The sequence below is a fragment of the Colletes gigas genome, unplaced genomic scaffold (genome assembly GCF_013123115.1).
Source record: "Colletes gigas isolate AHSC1104 unplaced genomic scaffold, ASM1312311v1 Colletes_gigas_Sc00012, whole genome shotgun sequence".
NCBI classification, from domain to species: Eukaryota; Metazoa; Arthropoda; class Insecta; order Hymenoptera; family Colletidae; genus Colletes; species Colletes gigas.
Genome location: NW_025106641.1, coordinates 574242 through 601326, shown reverse-complemented (window position 1 = coordinate 601326; position 27085 = coordinate 574242). Strand labels below are relative to the sequence as shown.

At 35.7% G+C, this 27085-nt stretch overlaps 3 protein-coding genes across 3 annotated transcripts; 2 read left to right on the top strand and 1 right to left on the bottom strand.

Moving 5' to 3' along the window:
* Window positions 1–14215: 14215 nt before the first annotated feature.
* Window positions 14216–17745, top strand: LOC122398907 (leucine-rich repeat-containing protein 49). The gene is made up of 7 exons (XM_043399172.1): window positions 14216–14265; window positions 14388–14554; window positions 14676–15314; window positions 15382–16637; window positions 16757–17127; window positions 17211–17450; window positions 17539–17745. Exons 1-7 carry the CDS (start codon window positions 14236–14238, stop codon window positions 17743–17745), a joined length of 2910 nt encoding a protein of 969 aa, XP_043255107.1. The 5' UTR covers window positions 14216–14235.
* A 422-nt stretch (window positions 17746–18167) lies between these two features.
* LOC122399020 (doublesex- and mab-3-related transcription factor 1A-like) lies at window positions 18168–19996 on the bottom strand. Its single transcript, XM_043399326.1, has 2 exons — window positions 19272–19996; window positions 18168–18667 (listed from the first exon to the last, which is right to left on the bottom strand). Exons 1-2 carry the CDS (start codon window positions 19705–19707, stop codon window positions 18390–18392), a joined length of 714 nt encoding a protein of 237 aa, XP_043255261.1. The 5' UTR covers window positions 19708–19996; the 3' UTR covers window positions 18168–18389.
* A 2975-nt stretch (window positions 19997–22971) lies between these two features.
* Window positions 22972–26158, top strand: LOC122398905. Its single transcript, XM_043399169.1, has 7 exons — window positions 22972–23006; window positions 23422–23451; window positions 23530–23577; window positions 23815–23917; window positions 23975–25119; window positions 25204–25868; window positions 26018–26158. The coding sequence occupies exons 1-7, from the start codon at window positions 22972–22974 to the stop codon at window positions 26149–26151; spliced, it is 2160 nt and encodes a 719-aa protein (XP_043255104.1). The 3' UTR covers window positions 26152–26158.
* Window positions 26159–27085: the final 927 nt, after the last annotated feature.

Genomic DNA, 27085 nt, shown 5'->3' with positions numbered 1-27085 from the left:
GTAACACCGATTACCAGGTCTCACCACGAGGAGGTTGCTGCGATTGGAGACCCAAAGTGAGATCGATGGAACAAAGTTCGATCGACCTTCCTTTTTACACACTTAGAAACTAGATTACGCAAAAAAAAAGATGCCAAGTAATTACTTTTCTAAAACAAAGGAGGAAGGTAAATTGTGGGAGACGCGACACGACGAAACGCGACACAATACTGCACAGTGCAGTAGGAACATGAGGTGCGACACGTACCGAATAGCGGGTCAAAAGGGGCAGCTCGTTACCTCTTAGCAAGTCCAATTGAAGGGGAGGAGAATCGACGCACCAGACACGGGTTCCCCATTTCTCCAACGCGTCCTGCTGGGAGCCCGTAGGACCCAACCCGGGACGTCTGACACAGGAGAGGGATCCTGAGTCGGGGCTACCGCAGACAGGAACAGGTCCCCTCTACGGCCGATGACTCTTTCCCTAGAATTGTCTCACCAGAGGACGGCAACCGACCCTTCGAACCATCTAAACGGCCGATCACTTGCTTTCTACATTAAAGCAGCGGTGACCGGAGAAACGAGACTGGAAAAGAAGCTATTAATTCATTCATTACTTGGCAATCTACGCAGTAAATAAAATAATATACAATGTAAATTGAAAATTAACGTCGTAGGTGGAATTGAGAATTAATGTGAATTAATGTGAATTAATGAAATATAGGAAACATCGGAAAAACAAGGAAAAGAAGGAAAGAGAAAAATTCGACGTTAATTTTTACATTCGCGCTGCGCCTTAAAATTAATCGCTTACGTGTAAATCCCGATGAATCCGACGTCATCTATTGATCTCCTCCTCCTCCTAGAAATTGATCTGGTAAAAAACTGAAATAAAAATTAGTAGTTATGTGTACATGTAGACAAATAATAAAACCTAAATAACAAATTAGTTTGAAATAAGGAATTGGAACAATCCAACGAAGTAAATTAACGAAACGAATCATTCGAAAAAAAAGAAACCAACGATGTGTACTTTGAATTATAGATTAATTTTGAAAATTAAAAAACCAACGAAGCGCAAGACGAATAACAAAATAAATCGTAAAAGAACAAACCAACGATGAAAGCGAGACGAAGATAGAATAGAATAAATTGAAAAATATCAACCCAACGATGTAATGAATATAGATAAAACTAGATGAACGAAGAACCCAAATATGAAAATACCTAAATACATAAAAATGCAGAAAAACACAATATTTTCATTAGTTATATTAATATTAATTGTATCTATACCAAAACCAAAGGGTGATCCTTCCTTCCTGGTCAGCATCGCAGAAGATATCTGAAACAGAAAACAAAAACGCGTGACAGTACCCCCGGCGGTTCCAGGAGTACTGAAAATAGTTGCCCAGCTGTGTCCACTTTTATGCAGTCAAGCCAAAGAATCAACGAGCCAATCAGCAGCCAGTCCGCTGGGGGTGACCATCGTCCGTGCTCCTTGAAACGTTATAAGAGCCCCCTGAGGCCCTCGCGCGGGAGTTATCTCCAACCACCAAGCAAGACAGACCGCATCGAGATGAAGAATTTAATTGAAGATTTACATTCGATCAAAATCGAAGATGGCGGCCAAGGGACAAAACCGGTCTTTTTAAAGACCAAGAAAATCTCATTTGTGGGAACAACTTATGCAATGAACTGAACAACTTTTATATTTAACAACTCAGAGACACTTTACATCTCTGTTTTGTAACAACTTTTATATTTAACAACTCAGAGACACTTTACATCTCTGTTTTGTAACAACTTTTATATTTAACAATTCAGAGACACTTTACATCTCTGTTTTGTAAAAACTTTTATATTTAACAACTCAGAGACTCTTTACATCTCTGTTTTGTAACAACTTTTATATTTAACAATTCAGAGACACTTTACATCTCTGTTTTGTAACAACTTTTATATTTAACAATTCACAGACACTTTACATCTCTGTTTTGTAACAACTTTTATATTTAACAACTCAGAGACACTTTACATCTCTGTTTTGTAACAACTTTTATATTTAACAACTCAGAGACACTTTACATCTCTGTTTTGTAACAACTTTTATATTTAACAACTCAGAGACACTTTACATCTCTGTTATGGAACAAGTTATGCAATAAAACTGAACATGGTATATTTGCCTATATGTATAGGAAGGAAATTCGTCGTTAGTATTGTCGCCCGTCAATGCACTTAATTATGCAAGATCAGTATACTATCTAATTTTATTTTTTATTATACCGGTTTGTAATATCGTAAAGATCAATGCAAAAACATTATGCACGGCTCTTGTATTTCTTTGATTTATCCAAGTAGTCAAAGTATAATATTTAACAAACTTCTGATTCAAATAAAACAACGAAAGACACAAAATTTGTGTAAGTACCTGTTACATGCAACCTATGTATAAATGCATAATAACTAATATTGATATACGCATAACGAACTTAGTTTGTGATATGAAACATTAAGAAAAGTGTAAATTAATAAATAGGTTTCAAAATGGGTATTCCAGGTTTAACAATTTTCATAAACAATCGTTCAGATCGTTATTTGGAATATTTCGAGCCACGTGATACGTATTTAGTTATTTAGCTGTCAAATATATAATTCGTACAAGTGCAATTGTGTGTTTGGCGGTGATTACGATAAATACGCTCAACGAGTATCGGATTTTTCTGACGTTTTGTTAAAGTGCAATGTAGTACCATTAGTTTTGATCGATGGCGGTTGCAAGGATAAGAAACTGCAAACAGTTATATCTAGAGCTAAAGAAAAGATTCGTACAGCATCATCTTTTTCTCCGATCTGTCAACAGAAAATGAAATTTTTTCCTTTACATATTTAGGAAGTTTTCAAAGATGTTACGAGAAAGAAGAATATTCGTCATGTGCAATGCTTATTCGAAGCTGATAATGCTATAGCTACTGTAGCAAGGATATTGAATTGTCCTGTATCGAGTTATGATTCAGATTTTTATGTGTTTGGGACATTGTACATACCATTTGATACATTGGACAATTACCATTAGCTGCAATATTACTAGGCAATGATTATGTAAAACGTGGTACATTTAGAAACTTCTTTCATTATTTAAAGTTACAACGAATAACAAGAAAAAGGTAAAGTAATCGACAGTATTGTATAGAAGCAACTTTACAATGGTTGAGCGGATTTTACATCTTGGACAAAGCAGTCATTGGAATACTATGTAGATCACGTAACCTAGAACCGTAAGACAAAAAATGGCTATACAAATGCATCTACAGAAATACTTGCTTACTTCCATTGGGGTTTTCACAGGAATATGCAGCTTGTGCCACAACACATTCCATAAATAGAATTTTTAAATTTGATGCAGATGTTAATAGTCTAATGTACATGGAAGAAACTGATAAAAATGGAGACTGAATCATCCGAAGAGGAAGAAGAAGAGGAAGAAAACGAAGTTGAAATATTAGACATGCTTAAAGGGGTCAGAATCTGCTACCACTAATGCACTAGCTAATGTACCTAATTTGTTTGTAGATGAATTTCTTATGGGCAATTATCCTGCATATTTTATGGACTTGTTGGTTCGACGTTTATATATTTGTCCTGTACAAATAGAGGATTATTCCTATCCATTGAGCAATGTAATAAGTTTAAAAACTATTAGAGTTATATATGCATTTCTGCAATCAGGAATGAATAGAAGGAGAAGTTTTATGAAATACATGATGAGAGACTGTAATAAAAAGCTTAAATGTTACGAACCAGAAGGCACTGACACTAAATTTTCTTCCCCATTACTGTCCTTATCTAATCTTAGAGAAGTACCATTAACGAGTCCAGGATTAAAAAATAATGTACAAATATGCGTCATTGATTTTTCATTACCATTTGAATTTAAATTCAAGTTATCTAGACACAAATATATAAGCAAAGCTCATAATGAATGAAAAATTGACAAGTAAATACACGTTTCAAGACCCCCTGATCATGTTTGACATAAAACAATACTTTGAAATTAAATCGTTTGAATATAGTTTATCAAGTAAGACTTTCGAAATTATTTTCAAACGATTTATTTTCTAATTGTTCTACTATTTCAAATAATAATTTTTTGATCTTATAGCAAAGAACGTTTACGTAATATCAATTCAATAAATTCAATTTGTATTTGTATATTTTTCGCCTATATAGGCAAAAATATACCATGTTCAGTTTTATTACATAAGTTGTTCCAAAACAGAGATGTAAAAAGTCTCTGAGTTGTTAAATAGAAAAGTTGTTCCAAAACAGAGATGTATAAAGTCTCCGAGTTGTTAAATATAAAAGTTGTTCAGTTTAGCGGTTCCCACAAATGAGATTTTCTTGGTCTTTAAAAAGACCGATTTGTCCTTTGGCCGCTGCTCGTGAACCATCTTCTTTGGCCATCTTCGATTTTGATTGAATGGAAATCTTCAATTAAATTCTTCATCTCGATACGGTCCGTCTTGCTTGGTGGTTGGGAGATAACTCGCCGATGAACGCCTCAGGCCCCTCTTATATACTAGGAGCTCGGACCCTGACGAGTGACCGAGCGACATCTGTGCAATTTCGATACACGAATTTTTCACAAATTGTCCCTCAACATAAAATTAAAGAATCATTATTTCGATAATGAAATATTTATAGGTATATATAAAGCATTTCTACATATTCTCCATCGAAACACGCGTTGTTTGCAACTTGAAACATTAAGATCCTTCAATCCGTTCAGAAGTTATAAATGTTTTAAACATACGCATGAAATTTCAAGCGAACATTTCTGCATCTTTAAAATATTATAACTTTTGAACGGATTGAAGGATATGATGAGAATATGTAGAAATTGAATATTGAACAACTCAGAGACTGAACATCTCTGTTATGGAACAACTTTTATATTTAACAATTCACAGACACTTTACATCTCTGTTTTGTAACCACTTTTATATTTAACAATTCACAGACACTTTACATCTCTGTTTTGTAACAACTTTTATATTTAACAACTCAGAGACACTTTACATCTCTGTTTTGTAACCACTTTTATATTTAACAACTCAGAGACACTTTACATCTCTGTTATGGAACAAGTTATGCAATAAACCTGAACATGGTATATTTGCCTATATGTATAGGAAGGAAATTCGTCGTTAGTATTGTCGCCCGTCAATGCACTTAATTATGCAAGATCAGTATACTATCTAATTTTATTTAATCAAAACTAATGGTACTACATTGCACTTTATCAAATCGTCAAAAAAATCCAATACTCGTTGAGCGTATTTATCATAATCACCGCCAAAAACACACTTGCATTTGTACGAAATATATGTTTGACAGCTAAATAACTAAATACATATCACGTAGCTCGAAATATTCCAAATAACGATCTGAACGATTGTTTATGAAAGTTGTTACACCTGAAATACCCATTTTGAAACCCATTTATTAATTTACACTTTTCTTAATGTTTCATATCACAAACTAAGTTCGTTATGCGTATATCAATATTAGTTATTATGCATTTATACATAGGTTGCATGTAACAGGTAGTCAAATTGTGTGTTATTCGTTATTTTATTTGAATCAAAAGTTTGTTAAATATTATACTTTGACTACTTGGATAAATCAAAGAAATACAAGAGCCGTGCATAATGTTTTTGCATTGATCTTTACGATATTACAAACCGGTATAATAAAAAATAAAATTAGATAGTATACTGATCTTGCATAATTAAGTGCATTGACGGGTGACAATACTAACGACGAATTTCCTTCCTATACATATAGGCAAATATGTATACCATGTTCAGTTTTATTGCATAACTTGTGCCATAACAGAGATGTAAAGTGTCTGTGAATTGTTAAATATAAAAGTGGTTACAAAACAGAGATGTAAAGTGTCTCTGAGTTGTTAAATATAAAAGTGGTTACAAAACAGAGATGTAAAGTGTCTGTGAATTGTTAAATATAAAAGTTGTTCCATAACAGAGATGTTCAGTCTCTGAGTTGTTCAATATTCAATTTCTACATATTCTCATCATATCCTTCAATCCGTTCAAAAGTTATAATATTTTAAAGATGCAGAAATGTTCGCTTGAAATTTCATGCGTATGTTTAAAACATTTATAACTTTTGAACGGATTGAAGGATCTTAATGTTTCAAGTTGCAAACAACGCGTGTTTCGACGGAGAATATGTAGAAATGCTTTATATACACCTATAAGTATTTCATTATCGAAATAATGATTCTTTAATTTTATGTTGGGGGACAATTCGTTAACAATTCATGTATCAAAATTGCACAGATGTCGCTCGGTCACTCGTCAGGGTCCGAGCTCCTAGTATATAAGAGGGGCCTGAGGCGTTCATCGGCGAGTTATCTCCCAACCACCAAGCAAGACGGACCGTGTCGAGATGAAGAATTTAATTGAAGATTTCCAATCAATCAAAATCGAAGATTGCCAAAGATGATGGTTCACGAGCAGCGGCCAAAGGACAAACCGGTCTTTTTAAAGACCAAGAAAATCTCATTTGTGGGAACCACTAAACTGAACAACTTTTCTATTTAACAACTCAGAGACTTTTTACATCTCTGTTTTGGAACAACTTTTCTATTTAACAACTCAGAGACTTTTTACATCTCTGTTTTGGAACAACTTTTATATTTAACAACTCAGAGACTTTTTACATCTCTGTTTTGGAACAACTTATGTAATAAAACTGAACATGGTATATTTTTGCCTATATAGGCGAAAAATATACGAATACAAATTGAATTTATTGAATTGATATTAAATAATAATTCTTTGCTATAAAATCAAAAAGTTATTATTTGAAATAATAGAACAATTAGAAAATAAATCGTTTGAAAATAATTTCGAAAGTCTTACTTGATAAACTATATTCAAACGATTTATTTCCAAAGTATTGTTTTATGTCAAACATGATCTGGGGGTCTTGAAACGTGTATTTACGTGTCAATTATTCATTCAATATGGGCTTTGGTTATATATTTGTAGAAAGGAAATTCGTCGTTAGTATTGTCACCCGTCAATGCACTTAATTATGCAAGATCAGTATACTATCTAATTTTATTTTTTATTATACCGGTTTGTAATATCGTAAAGATCAATGCAAAAACATTATGCACGGCTCTTGTATTTCTTTGATTTATCCAAGTAGTCAAAGTATAATATTTAACAAACTTTTGATTCAAATAAAATAACGAATAACACACAATTTGACTACCTGTTACATGCAACCTATGTATAAATGCATAATAACTAATATTGATATACGCATAACGAACTTAGTTTGTGATATGAAACATTAAGAAAAGTGTAAATTAATAAATGGGTTTCAAAATGGGTATTTCAGGTGTAACAACTTTCATAAACAATCGTTCAGATCGTTATTTGGAATATTTCGAGCTACGTGATATGTATTTAGTTATTTAGCTGTCAAACATATATTTCGTACAAGTGCAAGTGTGTTTTTGGCGGTGATTATGATAAATACGCTCAACGAGTATTGGATTTTTTTGACGATTTGATAAAGTGCAATGTAGTACCATTAGTTTTGATTAAATAAAATTAGATAGTATACTGATCTTGCATAATTAAGTGCATTGACGGGCGACAATACTAACGACGAATTTCCTTCCTATACATATAGGCAAATATACCATGTTCAGGTTTATTGCATAACTTGTTCCATAACAGAGATGTAAAGTGTCTCTGAGTTGTTAAATATAAAAGTTGTTACAAAACAGAGATGTAAAGTGTCTGTGAATTGTTAAATATAAAAGTGGTTACAAAACAGAGATGTAAAGTGTCTGTGAATTGTTAAATATAAAAGTTGTTCCATAACAGAGATGTTCAGTCTCTGAGTTGTTCAATATTCAATTTCTACATATTCTCATCATATCCTTCAATCCGTTCAAAAGTTATAATATTTTAAAGATGCAGAAATGTTCGCTTGAAATTTCATGCGTATGTTTAAAACATTTATAACTTCTGAACGGATTGAAGGATCTTAATGTTTCAAGTTGCAAACAACGCGTGTTTCGATGGAGAATATGTAGAAATGCTTTATATATACCTATAAATATTTCATTATCGAATAATGATTCTTTAATTTTATGTTGAGGGACAATTTGTGAAAAATTCGTGTATCGAAATTGCACAGATGTCGCTCGGTCACTCGTCAGGGTCCGAGCTCCTAGTATATAAGAGGGGCCTGAGGCGTTCATCGGCGAGTTATCTCCCAACCACCAAGCAAGACGGACCGTATCGAGATGAAGAATTTAATTGAAGATTTCCATTCAATCAAAATCGAAGATGGCCAAAGAAGATGGTTCACGAGCAGCGGCCAAAGGACAAATCGGTCTTTTTAAAGACCAAGAAAATCTCATTTGTGGGAACCGCTAAACTGAACAACTTTTATATTTAACAACTCGGAGACTTTATACATCTCTGTTTTGGAACAACTTTTCTATTTAACAACTCAGAGACTTTTTACATCTCTGTTTTGGAACAACTTATGTAATAAAACTGAACATGGTATATTTTTGCCTATATAGGCGAAAAATATACAAATACAAATTGAATTTATTGAATTGATATTACGTAAACGTTCTTTGCTATAAGATCAAAAAATTATTATTTGAAATAGTAGAACAATTAGAAAATAAATCGTTTGAAAATAATTTCGAAAGTCTTACTTGATAAACTATATTCAAACGATTTATTTCAAAGTATTGTTTTATGTCAAACATGATCAGGGGGTCTTGAAACGTGTATTTACTTGTCAATTTTTCATTCATTATGAGCTTTGCTTATATATTTGTGTCTAGATAACTTGAATTTAAATTCAAATGGTAATGAAAAATCAATGACGCATATTTGTACATTATTTTTTAATCCTGGACTCGTTAATGGTACTTCTCTAAGATTAGATAAGGACAGTAATGGGGAAGAAAATTTAGTGTCAGTGCCTTCTGGTTCGTAACATTTAAGCTTTTTATTACAGTCTCTCATCATGTATTTCATAAAACTTCTCCTTCTATTCATTCCTGATTGCAGAAATGCATATATAACTCTAATAGTTTTTAAACTTATTACATTGCTCAATGGATAGGAATAATCCTCTATTTGTACAGGACAAATATATAAACGTCGAACCAACAAGTCCATAAAATATGCAGGATAATTGCCCATAAGAAATTCATCTACAAACAAATTAGGTACATTAGCTAGTGCATTAGTGGTAGCAGATTCTGACCCCTTTAAGCATGTCTAATATTTCAACTTCGTTTTCTTCCTCTTCTTCTTCCTCTTCGGATGATTCAGTCTCCATTTTTATCAGTTTCTTCCATGTACATTAGACTATTAACATCTGCATCAAATTTAAAAATTCTATTTATGGAATGTGTTGTGGCACAAGCTGCATATTCCTGTGAAAACCCCAATGGAAGTAAGCAAGTATTTCTGTAGATGCATTTGTATAGCCATTTTTTGTCTTACGGTTCTAGGTACGTGATCTACATAGTATTCCAATGACTGCTTTGTCCAAGATGTAAAATCCGCTCAACCATTGTAAAGTTGCTTCTATACAATACTGTCGATTACTTTACCTTTTTCTTGTTATTCGTTGTAACTTTAAATAATGAAAGAAGTTTCTAAATGTACCACGTTTTACATAATCATTGCCTAGTAATATTGCAGCTAATGGTAATTGTCCAATGTATCAAATGGTATGTACAATGTCCCAAACACATAAAAATCTGAATCATAACTCGATACAGGACAATTCAATATCCTTGCTACAGTAGCTATAGCATTATCAGCTTCGAATAAGCATTGCACATGACGAATATTCTTCTTTCTCGTAACATCTTTGAAAACTTCCTAAATATGTAAAGGAAAAAATTTCATTTTCTGTTGACAGATCGGAGAAAAAGATGATGCTGTACGAATCTTTTCTTTAGCTCTAGATATAACTGTTTGCAGTTTCTTATCCTTGCAACCGCCATCGATCAAAACTAATGGTACTACATTGCACTTTAACAAAACGTCAGAAAAAATCCGATACTCGTTGAGCGTATTTATCGTAATCACCGCCAAACACACAATTGCACTTGTACGAATTATATATTTGACAGCTAAATAACTAAATACGTATCACGTGGCTCGAAATATTCCAAATAACGATCTGAACGATTGTTTATGAAAATTGTTAAACCTGGAATACCCATTTTGAAACCTATTTATTAATTTACACTTTTCTTAATGTTTCATATCACAAACTAAGTTCGTTATGCGTATATCAATATTAGTTATTATGCATTTATACATAGGTTGCATGTAACAGGTACTTACACAAATTTTGTGTCTTTCGTTGTTTTATTTGAATCAGAAGTTTGTTAAATATTATACTTTGACTACTTGGATAAATCAAAGAAATACAAGAGCCGTGCATAATGTTTTTGCATTGATCTTTACGATATTACAAACCGGTATAATAAAAAATAAAATTAGATAGTATACTGATCTTGCATAATTAAGTGCATTGACGGGCGACAATACTAACGACGAATTTCCTTCCTATACATATAGGCAAATATACCATGTTCAGTTTTATTGCATAACTTGTTCCATAACAGAGATGTAAAGTGTCTCTGAGTTGTTAAATATAAAAGTTGTTACAAAACAGAGATGTAAAGAGTCTCTGAGTTGTTAAATATAAAAGTTTTTACAAAACAGAGATGTAAAGTGTCTCTGAGTTGTTAAATATAAAAGTTGTTACAAAACAGAGATGTAAAGTGTCTCTGAGTTGTTAAATATAAAAGTTGTTACAAAACAGAGATGTAAAGTGTCTGTGAATTGTTAAATATAAAAGTTGTTACAAAACAGAGATGTAAAGTGTCTCTGAATTGTTAAATATAAAAGTTGTTACAAAACAGAGATGTAAAGAGTCTCTGAGTTGTTAAATATAAAAGTTTTTACAAAACAGAGATGTAAAGTGTCTCTGAATTGTTAAATATAAAAGTTGTTACAAAACAGAGATGTAAAGTGTCTCTGAGTTGTTAAATATAAAAGTTGTTACAAAACAGAGATGTAAAGTGTCTCTGAGTTGTTAAATATAAAAGTTGTTCAGTTCATTGCATAAGTTGTTCCCACAAATGAGATTTTCTTGGTCTTTAAAAAGACCGGTTTTGTCCCTTGGCCGCCATCTTCGATTTTGATCGAATGTAAATCTTCAATTAAATTCTTCATCTCGATGCGGTCTGTCTTGCTTGGTGGTTGGAGATAACTCCCGCGCGAGGGCCTCAGGGGGCTCTTATAACGTTTCAAGGAGCACGGACGATGGTCACCCCCAGCGGACTGGCTGCTGATTGGCTCGTTGATTCTTTGGCTTGACTGCATAAAAGTGGACACAGCTGGGCAACTATTTTCAGTACTCCTGGAACCGCCGGGGGTACTGTCACGCGTTTTTGTTTTCTGTTTCAGATATCTTCTGCGATGCTGACCAGGAAGGAAGGATCACCCTTTGGTTTTGGTATAGATACAATTAATATTAATATAACTAATGAAAATATTGTGTTTTTCTGCATTTTTATGTATTTAGGTATTTTCATATTTGGGTTCTTCGTTCATCTAGTTTTATCTATATTCATTACATCGTTGGGTTGATATTTTTCAATTTATTCTATTCTATCTTCGTCTCGCTTTCATCGTTGGTTTGTTCTTTTACGATTTATTTTGTTATTCGTCTTGCGCTTCGTTGGTTTTTTAATTTTCAAAATTAATCTATAATTCAAAGTACACATCGTTGGTTTCTTTTTTTTCGAATGATTCGTTTCGTTAATTTACTTCGTTGGATTGTTCCAATTCCTTATTTCAAACTAATTTGTTATTTAGGTTTTATTATTTGTCTACATGTACACATAACTACTAATTTTTATTTCAGTTTTTTACCAGATCAATTTCTAGGAGGAGGAGGAGATCAATAGATGACGTCGGATTCATCGGGATTTACACGTAAGCGATTAATTTTAAGGCGCAGCGCGAATGTAAAAATTAACGTCGAATTTTTCTCTTTCCTTCTTTTCCTTGTTTTTCCGATGTTTCCTATATTTCATTAATTCACATTAATTCACATTAATTCTCAATTCCACCTACGACGTTAATTTTCAATTTACATTGTATATTATTTTATTTACTGCGTAGATTGCCAAGTAATGAATGAATTAATAGCTTCTTTTCCAGTCTCGTTTCTCCGGTCACCGCTGCTTTAATGTAGAAAGCAAGTGATCGGCCGTTTAGATGGTTCGAAGGGTCGGTTGCCGTCCTCTGGTGAGACAATTCTAGGGAAAGAGTCATCGGCCGTAGAGGGGACCTGTTCCTGTCTGCGGTAGCCCCGACTCAGGATCCCTCTCCTGTGTCAGACGTCCCGGGTTGGGTCCTACGGGCTCCCAGCAGGACGCGTTGGAGAAATGGGGAACCCGTGTCTGGTGCGTCGATTCTCCTCCCCTTCAATTGGACTTGCTAAGAGGTAACGAGCTGCCCCTTTTGACCCGCTATTCGGTACGTGTCGCACCTCATGTTCCTACTGCACTGTGCAGTATTGTGTCGCGTTTCGTCGTGTCGCGTCTCCCACAATTTACCTTCCTCCTTTGTTTTAGAAAAGTAATTACTTGGCATCTTTTTTTTTGCGTAATCTAGTTTCTAAGTGTGTAAAAAGGAAGGTCGATCGAACTTTGTTCCATCGATCTCACTTTGGGTCTCCAATCGCAGCAACCTCCTCGTGGTGAGACCTGGTAATCGGTGTTACCTTTCAAGAAGAACTTCTTCATTATGGGTAACACCGAGCTAATGGCTGCGAATTTAAAACAATATAAATTTCAGTTTTAATCGAAATCAAAATGAAATGTTGTCTAATACTTTTTTCTAGGTATTCATGAGCTCAACTTCTAGAAAAAATTTCAATGATATAAGTTTTACTATTGTAAAAGTTATGATCGTTTGAAAATTGACAATTTTTCTGACCAATTTGTCACTTTACGACGTTAAGGAACAACTTTTCGAATATTCTTCGTATTCAATCCCCAAGCAACACGGACCGTATCGAGATGAAGAATTTAATTGAAGATTTACATTCGATCAAAATCGGAAGTTGGCGGCCAAGAAGATGTTTCACGAGCAGCGGCCAAGGGACAGAACCGGTCTTTTTAAAGACCAAGAAAATCTCATTTGTGGGAACAACTTATGCAATAAAACTGAACATGGTATATTTACCTATATAGGCGAAAAATATACAAATACAAATTGAATTTATTGAATTGATATTAAATAAACATTCTTTGCTATAAAATCAAAAAATTATTATTTGAAATAATAGAACAATTAGAAAATAAATCGTTTGAAAATAATTTCGACAGTCTTACTTGATAAACTATATTCAAACGATTTATTTCCAAAGTATTGTTTCATGTCAAACATGATCAGGGGGTCTTGAAACGTGTATTTACGTGTCAATTTTTCATTCAATATGGGCTTTGGTTATATGTATATTTGTGCCCATATAACTTGAAACGTGAAAATGTCGGGGCAGTCGAGATTCGAAATTGTATGCCATTGACGCGAGGACGGACTTCAGCTGTTCAAGAGCAAGAAGGAAAGGCTCCTGTTCACCGAAGTTGCATGAAGTGCTGACCTGGCGTAACATGTGGCTGGTGCGGTAGGATATGTCGGCTTTCCCCACCACTCTGTTAAAAGCTAAGGAAGTTCGTCGTCATATCGAATGAAAAATTTTCACGTAAATACACGTTTTAAGTGAATCCCCCCGATCATTTTAAATCTTGATACTTAACGATCTTAATTTAGAAATTGTATAATTGAAAAAATTACGCTGAATATTACACAAAATTGTTATCGCGCGTATAATGTTTATTTAGTACTGTAGCTATTATACAACGCGGAACTTTCAAACGTTGACAACGGTAGCAGTATCAAATGCGCAATGACAAACAATAAAATATATTCCATATTCGGCTTAATTTAATCACGATTTAATCGAAAAGTTGAAGTTCGAGGTGTATCATGAAATATCAGTATTCTTTAAATGACTGTAATTAAATTGATAAATCTGTGGCTCTATATATTAATTGTACTTTTATGTTTCGGTTATGTAATGCCAATAAGCAGCGAAAGAGCGACGCGGGTAGGTTCGACATTTTTATCGAATATCGTGCAAAATCGTAATTGGTATTTAATGAAAAAAATAATAGATGAAACGAATAATATGATACTCACATATTTCTTGCATGTTAAAAATTATTATAGATAAAAACAGTTGCCTTTGACATAAAAGACATTAAAGGAAAGTCAACGAAAGCTCATGTAAATATTCAGGAGAAGAATCATTTTCTAACAATTGCACCTGCTTTACCAATTTTACCAGGAGCACCTGTACCACCAAAACTATCTAAACGCTGTTATAATTCATATAGGTATTGATAACTAGTTAAAATCAATATATACCGATAACTATGCCAGAAATTATCGTAACATTATTTATTTTGTATGTATGACTATTAAATTATAATGCTGTTTTATAAATTTTATATGTAGCCCAGCAGATTCTCCATTTAACGTAGAACATGCAAAAGCTGAGAACTCTAATACAATTACACTGCAATGGACAAGCGAAGGAAAAACTATTGTTGCAACAAGAACAATTGCAGAGAAAGAAAAGAATCCTGATAGAATATGTCTTGATAGACGGGGTCTTACTATATTTCCAAATATAGTCGAAGAACCACGATTACGTTTATTGTCCCTCCAACATAATCTTCTTACAAAGATTGAAAATTGTAACTTCCCTCAGTTGACGAAATTAGTGTTTCTTGATTTGTATGATAATCAAATTGAAAAAATTTGTAATTTTGAATTGTTAGGAAATTTAAGAGTATTATTAATTGGAAAAAATAGAATAAAAAAGATTGAAGGCCTAAAACAGCTTTCTAAATTAGAGGTGCTAGATCTCCACGGAAATCAGATTTTACAAGTATCAGATTTAGATAATCTTGCATCTTTAAAAGTACTTAATTTGGCTGGTAATAATATTAAAGCGATAGGCTATCATGACTTCCAAGGATTAACATCGTTAAAAGAGTTAAACCTCAGGCGTAATAAAATCAAAAAATTATTAGGTTTTAGTGAAACACCACAACTACAGAAATTATATTTAAGCAATAATGACATTCAAAAGTGAGTATTTCATTCATTTAAATAATAAAGATGCACCATGGTGAAATTTTTTTTGTCAACATTCCAGAATTGAAGATGTAGGAAGTCTTGCAAAAGCATTGCACCTTAGAGAAATAACAATTGATGGAAACCCTATAACTCTGAATGGGGACTATGTTTCCTTCCTTGTGTCATATTTACCAAATTTGCAGTTTTTATCCACTATGCAAATCACAGAACAAATTCGAAGAACTGCTACGGCCTGGAGGACATCTAAGGAACAAAGTAATTCCATTTTTTTAAACCTCAGCGCGCAAGTTTGTATGAATGCCAGACGGGAAGAAGTTATATCAAATGCTAAAATAAATTGGGAGCTTCTCAGATGTCATTCTAAATCCTCTGCAGATAACAATGGAAACAATGTTCGAAAGAGTAATGTTAATCCACTGCAAGTTCAAAGATCGAACGCGTTCAAACCTAAAAACTTAGAGAAAGTAAAGTCAAAAGGTTTTGGAAGTTTGACTTCCATAAATGAAAACATTGAAGCAACAAAAATAAACATAAAGAAAAGAAGTAATTCCAGTGATAATTTATTTCGACTAAAAGACACAACTAAAACGTGTCCATTGGAATTTAAACTTCCACCAATTTTGGGATCTATTGTAGATAATTTAATTAATAGTAAATTCGATGAAAAAGTAGGTAAAGGTAGTAAAGGCTTGATAAAAGCAAAAACTAGCAGTAACGTTGGTAGTGCATCGAGCAGCGATTCAGAAAGTTCAGAAAGTCACGAAAATCTGAAAAGTTGCTTGAAATCTCATCTGTTAAACTCTAACAAACATATTTCTCCTTGTAATGTCAATGAGTTTGTAACTAATGAAATATTCAATTGTCTGAGTGGTTCTGCGCCAACATTAGAAACCACAATTAATGAAGCAGAAGATAGTAAAAATTGTAGAGTTTTCAAATCTTCTGAAGTATTAATAAACGATGACAAAGATTTAACAAAAATCGGTCAGAAAATAAAAATTCACGATCAGCAAAGTTTAAGCGATTGTCAATCCAAGTCGAGCGTCGGTTCCTCTGGATATTGTTCTTCTAAAACTAGCAGTATGGATAGTTGTAAATCAGTATTGAGCGATTCCAGTACATCTCCTGTCACTAAAAATGTCTTATTAAAGTGCAAAAGTTTTGAGAAAGATAAAAATAGGGTAAAGAGTGCTCAGGTAAAGAAAATTGTGAGTTATAAAAGTAATAGAGCAGCAACTGCTAGAGCTAAATACAGAGCTTTAACACCACAGAGTCCTCCTCCTTTGCAAAATCCACCAAAGGAAAGAGAACAAGGTATGTAGCAATAATTTACCCATAAACTTTTGTACAAATAACTCTGGTAGATACTAGCAATAACAGAATTCATTCGTGAATGTATAAGCGTAACATTTTTTATTGGTAATTGTTTATAGGTGGAGATTATTTAATAGAAATAGTCGGTCGATGTTTAAACGTTTACGGCCAAGGTGCATTACGTTTTATCGATCGACCATGGGATTCTTCAAAAGCTGAAGATGTTAATGTAGTTAAATTCAATTATGTACAGTTCAATGATGTGGCCAAAGTTTTATGTAAAATAAAAAATAGATTCTCGAACGTAGAACATTTTGTGTTTAAAGAAACTAACATCAGTTACCTTGGGCAGCTTAATGCTTTAGCCGAAGTACAAGGATTAACAAGCATTCACATAGAGACAGGAAATCCAATTATCTCAAAAGACTGGAAAGTGTATGCTATATTTCGTTTAGCTCATTGGGGACTCAAAATTATCAATGGAAAAGAAGTAAATATTTATTAATATTATTTTATGAAAAAAAAAAAAAGAAAAGAAAACGGAAAATTATAAAAGATACATTCTATATACAGATTACAAGTGAAGAAATCGACCTAGCAAATAAAGAATATGCTGGTCTTGTCGACATAGTAATGTACTCGCTACCAGAGTCTTTGTTACAACCTTTGTTACAAAGACTACATTTAGAAAAAGTGCAAAGGCAAAGTGAAGAACAAATTACTGCCAAACAGTTCTTACTTAACAGCGATCCAGCTCTCAGAAGTGTGGTTGCCAAAGAGGCATTGCAATGGAGAAAAGGAAGTATAACACAGGTGATAAAATGCAAATAAAAAATTTTGGTAATCAGAAGTCAATTCAACTTCTATCTTTTCTCTTGCTGAATTCCTTTTTCAATAACAGGAAGATCTTATTTGGAGACACAGAGGGAAAGTACATCTGTTGAACTTAATTAATCTCACTGTAGATGCAATACAAAAATTGCAGTTACTTGAAAATAAATGGCCAAATATTTTATGTGAAATAATTCAGACCACTTTATCTGATTTTTCTGAAATGGATGCATACATGAAACGTTGCAACGAAACACTTGAAAGTGATAAACGATAAATAGTATCGTGACCTTTTACACGCTCAACGTGTCTGTAGTTGAAATTTTTAACGCGAAACATAGTTATTAAATTATTAGATACTATATTATTATATAAGATCATTGGTTAAGATAGCGTGAATTCATATGAATTCAGAAAGTACGTTCCTTGGTACGTGTTCATATTTATTTTGTTAATTTATTACATAGATCATAGGACACGATGTAACATATAATATTTGTTATTTAAATATCCTTGTCACGTTTAAAATAACTGCGATGAAAAACTGAAACGACATAATACTTAAGTTTTATACAATTATTCACGATTATATAATAATAAACATAAGTTTATTGCGATGTTAACGTAAAATAATGTATTTTAAATATATGCAACAGATTAGTAGTTTTCTAATTCGATAGTGTTGCGCAATTACCGATGTACAAACACACAAGGACATTCTAGAACTATGTTGGTTGCATTTTATAAAAAGATAATTCGACTAGTGCAATTTATATAAATTCTTAAAAAATTAATTCTCATGTATCGTCTATTTAACGTTTTTATTCCATAAGTTAATAAGTGCTAGACAGACCGAAATGGTGAGTCATATTTACAATAATGAAATGCGTTCTTGTGCTAAGTAAAATCAGTCGTTCCGCATCATTTTGTTCCGATGATGGACTCCACGCTAAATGAAATCGTAGACTTCTTTTCCAGGCAAGGACCATTCTTGTCTGCAGAAATATTATTGAGATTCGTCACGGCGGAAGTGAAATTGTTAAAATTCTTCTTCACCTTACGGGGCTCCGTTACATGTTCGAACCACGGAATTGCGGAATACGTGGTCGGAAAAGGCTGCAGTTTTTTCGGACTCTCGGATTCTTGTCGATATTCTTGATTATGCGATAATCCATTTAATAACGGAGCATCTGCGGTAACTGAAATAAAAAAAAAGAAAAAAACCATAAATGTATAGATTAAATTGTTTTTATTTAAAATACAATTAAATCGCGCCAATAATATATTTACAGATTTTTAGGGGATGAAACGTGAATAGATTACATATAGGAAAAGAGATAGAGATAGAGATGGAATATCTTCATTTCCTTGCAACAGAACGTTAAATATAATCCCTACAGTAACAAACCAATTTTGTGTACACCAACGACAGCTGACGCCACACGGGTGTTACTTTTTACGATTTCCTGCAAACCTCCACGAAAGAGTGTTTCGTGTACTAAATTACATGTCCTTGGTTAACAAACAGAACGTAAAGTCGAAGTAAAAGGACTTTGATATTATATTCGGAAATATTTTTCTTTATTCTAGATAGTTAAAGAGTTCTGATTCATCTGTAAATGTTTAGAGAAAAGTATTCTAAGCTATTCCGATTCTGTTTGCAAACATGCTCTTCTGGTTATTTGCTTGGTAATGGGAAGATAACTTCTTCTTCTAACGAGAGGCAGTTGCAGTACTTTGAGATCTTTTTCGTAGATTAGATTTTTTTTAACGGCTAACTTTAACTTATTATTAATCACTAACATGTTGTAGGTAAACCGTGGATCGTCTTCAGCCCGTAAAAGCCTTGCGTTACGCTGATGCTGGTCTGCGTGAAGTGCAACTGATGACGTTGAAAGTTCTTCGTTCTTCGGCAGAGAGGACCCTGGTCGGCCTTGAGCAGGTACGATGGACCAGAGGGGTCCATCGGCGCATGACAGACCGTCGAGACGCTCTCGCCGAAGTAATTCCCCTGAGCCTGTTGCTGCCTCCTGAGCGCAACCTGCGCTGCCATCACTCGTTGTCTCTCGACCACCAGCAAACAGCAAGGACAACGGCAGTCCTTCCACGCGCACGATCGCTTGTGACCCTTCAGACCGGAAATTACACCGTGGTTCCTGCATCTCGCGCACTTTGGACTCCTCAAACGTTGCTCCATGCTGGCACCAGTTTGACTCGAACTGCCATTCTCGGTCTTCATCTCGTTTCGTTCGATAAACAATAATTTTCATGAATGTTCACGATCCTTTATTCCACGTAACGTAATTTCAGTAAATTGTAAGAATTATCGTGGGGACAGATTGTGTGCAGCATATCGTGGCATAGCATTTCGTCTTTGTGCACGTTCCAATAGTCACTTCACCGATTTCATTAACATCGTAGCGAATACAATTGTCCAAGAAGAACTACGATCAACCACTCAGTCGCTAAATGTGCCTCGCACCCTTGAAATTGCCTCCTTAGGAGTTGCCCGCGAGACTACCCGACGAACCGGTCAGTATGCATTGTTGAATGAGTTATATGCTCGGAGTAATCTTTTTCCTCCAGCGAGGGAGGTGTCTCCTCATCTCCTCCTACCGATTCAAAATGTATTTTTAGAGGAAGAACACGTCGGGATTGGCTCGAAACCCCGCCACCCTCGCAGACTCGCAGCCAATCGAGGCCAGCCCGCGTTTCTGTGTTCTTGTTAACGTAGTGGTTTGTATCACCTCGAGGAAAAAGGCGAAGATCTTCGTTAAACGAGCGACTCCTTTGATTACCAGCCACCCCCGTGACGGGATCGTATCGATCTTCCGCGGGTATATCCCACAGCCGACACGTGTACGCACAGAGAATCGTTTTACGCGAAACGGAAAGATTTATCGGGCTCGATTCCACGCGGGCAACGAAGACACGCTCGCTTATGTCCGTTAAATATCCGTACAAGATGCGTCAATTTGTCGTACAAATTGTACGTTATTTCCCATGTTCTATCTCAGGAGATGATCTTTACAGCTGTTTCATTTATTTTATGGCCCGGAGTTAACTTATCAATTGACGCTCGATTTCTTCCCCAACGCTTGCTTCTTCCACCGTTACGTTAGGGATTTTATTAACCCTTTGCACTCCGAATTATATTCCAATTTTGTTACCAGAGGCTCCCAATGCTTTTAAGAGTTTTATTTTGAAATTTATCTGTTAAAATAAGTGTTTTATTTACACTGGTGTTGTATTTTGTAATTTTCAAGTGTATGATATCTGTTTGGTTTGGACTTGACAAGGAGCTCCTACTCGACATAGGAGTGCAAAGGGTTAAAGCTATACTTTGTTTTAGTTTTAGAAACGTTATAGAGTAGTTTGTAATGTTCTGATCCGGTGGATTCTCTTCCAACGACCGAGTTACTTATTTTTTAGGCGGTAATGTAAACCGTGGCGTTTCCTTTCCATTCGAGTATATAGATTTTTTACCCAAAACAAGGGTAGAACATAACGTTTAGGGGCACGGCACTTAAGAACCGGCCACCCGAAAGAACGCTCATACGTTAAGAAAACATACTCGAAACTAATATTAACTGTGCGTTGGCAACATCCGAGAGGATCGTATTAACGAGCTCTTAGAGCAAGATCACAGAAAGAATGCCATGTGGCCGCAGCTGGCGGTGTGTACCGTTGTTAGTCCAACGAAATCCTCTCTCTCCCTCTCTTCTATTTTTGCAGTACGCAATAGAACGAAAAGGGAGAAGAGATTGCACTGTCTTCCGTTTTCCGATACTTCTACACGGTATGTCATATTTTTAGTTGTAACCGAAAACGATCTCCGATTTCTTCGACCCTCGATGACATTATTCGGGCGGACTCTATAACAGACTTTGGTAAAATCACAAATTACATTTTAATCTCTAGCGCATAATTCGTCCTTGGTTGTGCAGTAATTGATCAGATTTGTGTACTTTTGTTGTCAATCAAGTGCACTGGCGAATGTCTATTGGCGAACGTTCAAAATATTCTGCAACTTTGAATTATTTTTACTCCGCACGAGGAATTTAAGTAATGATATTCTATTATTGTTTCTTTACAGTCGGCGTTTGGCGAAATAGATCAAGAGGAGCCGTGATCGATTGTGAAAAGGAAAGGATACGATTCGTACGAAAGATTCTTCTGATTCAATCTGTTGTTGCATTTTGTAACTTTCAAGTGTACGATATCTCTTTGGTTTGGACTTGAAAAAGCTCCTGAGATAAAAATTGATGTCGAATCACGCTCGACGTAGGAGTGCAAAGAGTTGATGATCCACGAAATTAGAATTCTTTGTTCGGAGCGTTTTTACGGGAGAGTCCGGAGAGAAAAGGGGGCCAATCTTAGCTATGGATATTCCGAGGTGCAACATAGCTCCGGTCACGCATCTTCAGCGGAACCGCGGCTGCCAGGCGGCGGAAAGATGTTGAATGACCTGTCAACATATTTGCTGCACTGACAACACCCCTCGAGAAGCAAAGCTGTCCGTGTCGATCGGGAAACGGGGAGAAGAAACGTCCGAGATGACACCCCTTCGTTCCACGCTCATTAGGGCGAATTCCTCGGTGGGTTTCACGCGTGCCTGCAGACCGATGTAAATTTAAACTTCACCGATCATTCCTTCTTTCGTCGTCTAGGAAAAAAATGTCCAAAGGATGCTGTCATCTCTTAAAAGAAGACCGTTTCGTAGCGGCAAAGGGCTGTCACCCTTGAAAAATGTATCGTTTTCGTTATAATTACTATATTACTTAACAGTAACGATATTTATTTTCAACTTGCAGATAATTCAGCCAGGACGAATAAAAATAAAACTACACGTTTAGCGATTAAAAGGCGTTTAATTATTTGCAAAAAGCTAGATACGTTTTCGAGTGAGAAATGATCGATGTCGAGTATCAGAAGTAGGCGACGTTCTCGACGATCCGACATTTGCAAATCGGTGCCACTTTGCATTTGTTCTTCGACCGAGGAAAAATCTATTCGCATTGCCCTGTGATCGTGGCATACCGAAAAAATTAATAAAATTTATTTTTACAGTCCCCGAGAAGCTTTCGCGTTAAAATTGAAATGCGAACCGGTGAAGAGAAACGGGGAGCCTAGAAGTTGCAACCATGTTATGTAACACGAAATTCAAACGATAAATCAAACGGTGCGAAATATCAGACGACGACGTATGTCGAAACTAACCCCCGAGAAATTTGTGACAATATCTTCACGGGGTGCTGTATAATGTAATGCAGTCTTCTTCGGTTAATAGATATTTTATCCGTCCAAGGTAATAATACAAAGAAAATAAATAAGTTGAGGGACATTTTTATTTTTAATCTTATAGTATCTGGTATTAATATTTTCGCGTTTCTGATGCAATTGTAAGGCTGGTGAACAACCAGTGATTAAATGCGCTGCGATGCCCCACTGTACAAGTAACTTTGCTTGGTACTTGGGAAAGTTTATCGCGGGCTTCACAGGGATGCTTTTCTTCTACGTGATTTTCTTAAAAGAGAAGTGAGTATTGTTAAACTTGGATCGATGCAAACCGAATGGATCGACGATAAAAATATTTATGCATATTATAGGGAGTACAGTTGCCTCTGTAACGCAAGAATGAGAGAATTCATACGTTCCGGCAGAGAAAAGTGGGTCACGTTGGTCATACGTGCGAGATGTTTCCAAAACGTTTCCCAAACAGTAACGAAAGAACGTAATTATTTTTCACCTGAACAAGTTTGGGAAACGTTGCTCAAAAGATCCGTTTTTGAATCATTTATTCATGGAAGAATAGTTTTCTTCGCGTTCTTCGTACGTTCAAAGACGGTCGTGACCAAGTCCTAAAGAATATCGCGTATCGTATGGCCAGCAAAATCATGCGCATGATATAATCAAAAAGTTCTAATATTTAGTACCAATTCCTGCTCCACAGACGACCAGACAGATGCGAATGCGAACACGGGTAAGTTATTTGTTATCTATTGTCAAATTTTTATAAGGACAGATTTATATTTAATAAATGCAAATTTTTTTTTTACAGAATGCAGACCAAGGTTTATGCTTGCGGCTGCAGAAAACGTGCGGGCATGTAAGTGCAGAGATTACAAACTATACGACTCCCTGAATATTGTCGATACATGTGAGAAACGTCAAGTACATAAAAATGATTTTTAGGGTACCGAAAGATAACGGAATGGATTCAGGAGAACGACCCAGTGAACATCTCGAAGACTGCACTTGCGCTGGGGCGAGGCCTTCCTCAAAATGACAATGGTAATTTCGACTTCTCCAGCGAATCGCTGTAAGTCTTACCATCATGGACAAGCCATATTGCACGACGGATCGGTGATTCCGTGGTTACTTTGATTGCAGATATATCGTCTACAAATTGTATGTACTGTGTAACATTGCTTAATCGGGAGAAAAAGGTAAATAATTATGAAAAACCTGTATCGAATGTATTCACATTAAAGTTACGAAATTAGGTTACAAAATCATCGACGAGCGTAAGAAGACAACGAACGGGTAGACACTGTCTTTACCGCCATTGCTGTGGGATCGTGTCTGCTGAAAAACTGATGAAAAGAAGAAGAAGCAAACAATCTTGCGCACGCCTACGCATTACCCATGATACCGTTTCCGATCGTTGGAAAATATGCAACCAAAATAGCTACGATGATAATATTAATACTGCTGACGTTACTAATAATGATAAGAAAATAGGGGAAGAAATCGTAATTAAACCAGAAGAAGTAAACATGTTGGAAAAGCATGAAGAAGATATCGTAAACGAATGTACTTGTGACGTGGTAGACGCAAATGTAAAATCTGCCGAAGTAGAAGTAAATTCAGAAGAAGAAATATGTTCAGAATTATGCGCCAACGAAGCAGATCCTAAACATAAAATATCAATTGATTATTCATGTATTTCGCTTGATTACAACGTGTCTCGATCGTCTCCCCTGTGCTCCAACACCAAATGCGAAGAAAGTAAATGTTATGATAAGAAATTTAACGAGGTTTCTCGGAGTAGTCTAGAGTCACAAATTGTTAAAGACGTCGACAATGAACAATATTCATCAAAACGTATTCGTCGGAAAGCATCCGAAACGCAAAGAAAAAATAGTTTATGTAAAATTACCGAGATACTTTCGGACGAGGAACTGATCGAGAATATTAATTCGGATGTATGTAAATGCCCTTCAAGAGGAATCATGAAACAATCGCAAAGTGACACCAGTTTCAGCGAAACGATTATTACACATAATTGCATAGATTCGATTTTGTATCGCGAATTGAGGAAAAAATGTGTATCCGCCGTTAAGAAGAAACTGTCGATAGATTGCATAAACGCTATTCGAAATATCGCGACAAAATCCCATCAAGAGTCTGACATTAATAATGATATCTTAAAAGATTTTTCAGACGACGCACGAGTCTGTACTGCAAAGCAAAAAGAAAAATACAATTCAAAATGTTTTGTGAACAAACATCGATCGAACTCAAGGTTGCAGAAAAGATGTATTCGTCGCGAGGTCGAAACGGGTTCCGCGCTTCCTGTTACTTGGCAAAAGAGTGCGATGAATTATAAAAAGAAGTTCGAATGTAAAAATTGCTCCCGCGACACAAAGTTAGTTTACGTCGTCCATAAAACGTCAATTTTTAATATTTAAATTTTTAACTCTTTTTAATTCTTCGCATCCTATCTGTTTAGGATTCGTAATCGTAACGGTCCGCAATGGAACGCCGCCAACAAAGAATTTCCGTTAAAATTTCATCCTTGTGCCGCGCAGGCGCAAAACAAAATGCTTCCCGGAAACTTCCAGTGGCAGAAGAACAATTATACGTTGGATAACGTAAAATTGAAGAAAAAAATCGATGCTCTGCTAGATCGTAAACTCATTTTGGCTCGCGAGACTTGCGGCGCGAAGTACAGACAACAGTTCCCGCAATGCAAAGAGAAACCAACTATGGTCCTATTCAGGAACAAAAGATCAAACGGACCAAGAGATCTAGAAAACTTTGAGAACTCTACGCTTTCAGGTTGCAGTTCTTCGACGACGTCCACGCAGTACACAAAGAGTTCGGTCCGTGACAGTAGAGTCGTTTGTCGGTGTCCACCGTACAAAACATCGCGGTTCGCGATGACTTTCAAAGATCGACACAAGCAAGGTAAATACAGAATTGATCGTTCGTCGTTGTTTTCGTCTTCGTCGAGCCTATCGTCGTCCAAACGATGCCATTCGTGGACAGCGCTGTCGCGGGACTCTGTCTATCATAAACAAGAACCGATCTCGTCTTCTTCGCGCGCTTCGACCTCGCTGTCAACCGATAAGGAGGGCTATGACTTTGGAAGATGCAACATCGATCAGACTATGAGTACGTTTACATGATCTTTAACTGCGACGCGATAATACTAATGTTTCAATTAGACTGATTAGAACGATCTTGATTAGAGACACTCTTAATATAACCTATTTTATAAGTCCTGTTTATTTTGTTGATTAAGTTATACAAATTTGATAAAGAAACAGGTATCATCAGGGATTTGAGAAAGAATCAAAGACTGTGGGCGAGGCCAAGATTTCGTGAACAAGAGAGAAAGAAGACCATATACATGGACGAGCATCACGTTACGTGGGACATGAAGCACGCGTACTAGGAAACAGCTGGAACGATCGAAGGAAGAAAAGGATGAGTAGTTTCGTAAACGATGTACATATTGCGAAACGCTACACGTTTAAATATCTAATACAGGGATGGGGAATTTATTTTTTAACTCTACGCCAGCGCGCTAGTTCCCCCACCATCAGATATTCGGCACCCTCTAAGTGGTCATCTACCACTACCACTCAATGTATGTATAGAATGATTCTCTGGCTAGGCAGTTTAAAATGATTTCTTTTTTTTTCGTTGCATTTAGATGAATTTTAGCAAAGTTAGGGCATTTTAAGGATTTTCGGGGCAATAACCCACTGCGCGCCGCGCTATCGCTCAACAAAATGGACGGAGCGGGACAAATTCGAACGTTCGTTATGCAACAGTCGCATCTCCAACGATTCTTTCGGCTGACTGAACACGAAAAGTCCAGACGCGAATGCTCGAACCGCAAATTCATCGCGTTAACGATGAACGAGTAAGCAACAAACAGTAACGAGTACAACGCGTAATTGGCAGGTACCGAGTTAGCACTGAAACTCCGTGAATAAATTGGACGCGTCGTTGGCGCGGGAGTGACGCGTCCCGTTGGACGCGCTTGGAAAATCTGAAACTCGATTAATACGCGTCGTGTCCGTAGGTGAAGAGTCTATAAGTAGAATCTTCAGCGGACACGAACGTCAGTCATATTCATATATTATATTCCGACCTGGTAGACGGAACCTTGCTTTACGCTAACGAGATATCCGCGACGGTTAACACTATGCATACATCACGCGATGCCACGGTATACATCTTCGCCCCAAAAATTTCAGTTACAATTTTGCCGACGAAAGAGAAACCACCGATTTTCCCTTCTTCGATCCGTTGTATACATCTCCGAAAAACTTCTGAACGAAGAAACTTTTAGCTTGATAGACGATGTTTTCTGTTTGATA

Coding starts and splice junctions, on each gene's coding strand:
- LOC122398907 (XM_043399172.1), top strand. CDS start 14,236: ATGCCAATAAGCAGCGAAAGAGCGACGCGG. Junction 17,128..17,210: donor AAATTATCAATGGAAAAGAA/GTAAATATTTAT, acceptor TTCTATATACAG/ATTACAAGTGAAGAAATCGA. Junction 17,451..17,538: donor GAAAAGGAAGTATAACACAG/GTGATAAAATGC, acceptor TTTCAATAACAG/GAAGATCTTATTTGGAGACA.
- LOC122399020 (XM_043399326.1), bottom strand. CDS start 19,707: ATGAAGACCGAGAATGGCAGTTCGAGTCAAACTGGTGCCAGCATGGAG. Junction 18,668..19,271: donor CCACGGTTTACCTACAACAT/GTTAGTGATTAA, acceptor TTTTTATTTCAG/TTACCGCAGATGCTCCGTTA.
- LOC122398905 (XM_043399169.1), top strand. CDS start 22,972: ATGCTTTTCTTCTACGTGATTTTCTTAAAAGAGAA. Junction 23,452..23,529: donor AGATGCGAATGCGAACACGG/GTAAGTTATTTG, acceptor TTTTTTTTACAG/AATGCAGACCAAGGTTTATG. Junction 23,918..23,974: donor TGCTTAATCGGGAGAAAAAG/GTAAATAATTAT, acceptor TTACGAAATTAG/GTTACAAAATCATCGACGAG.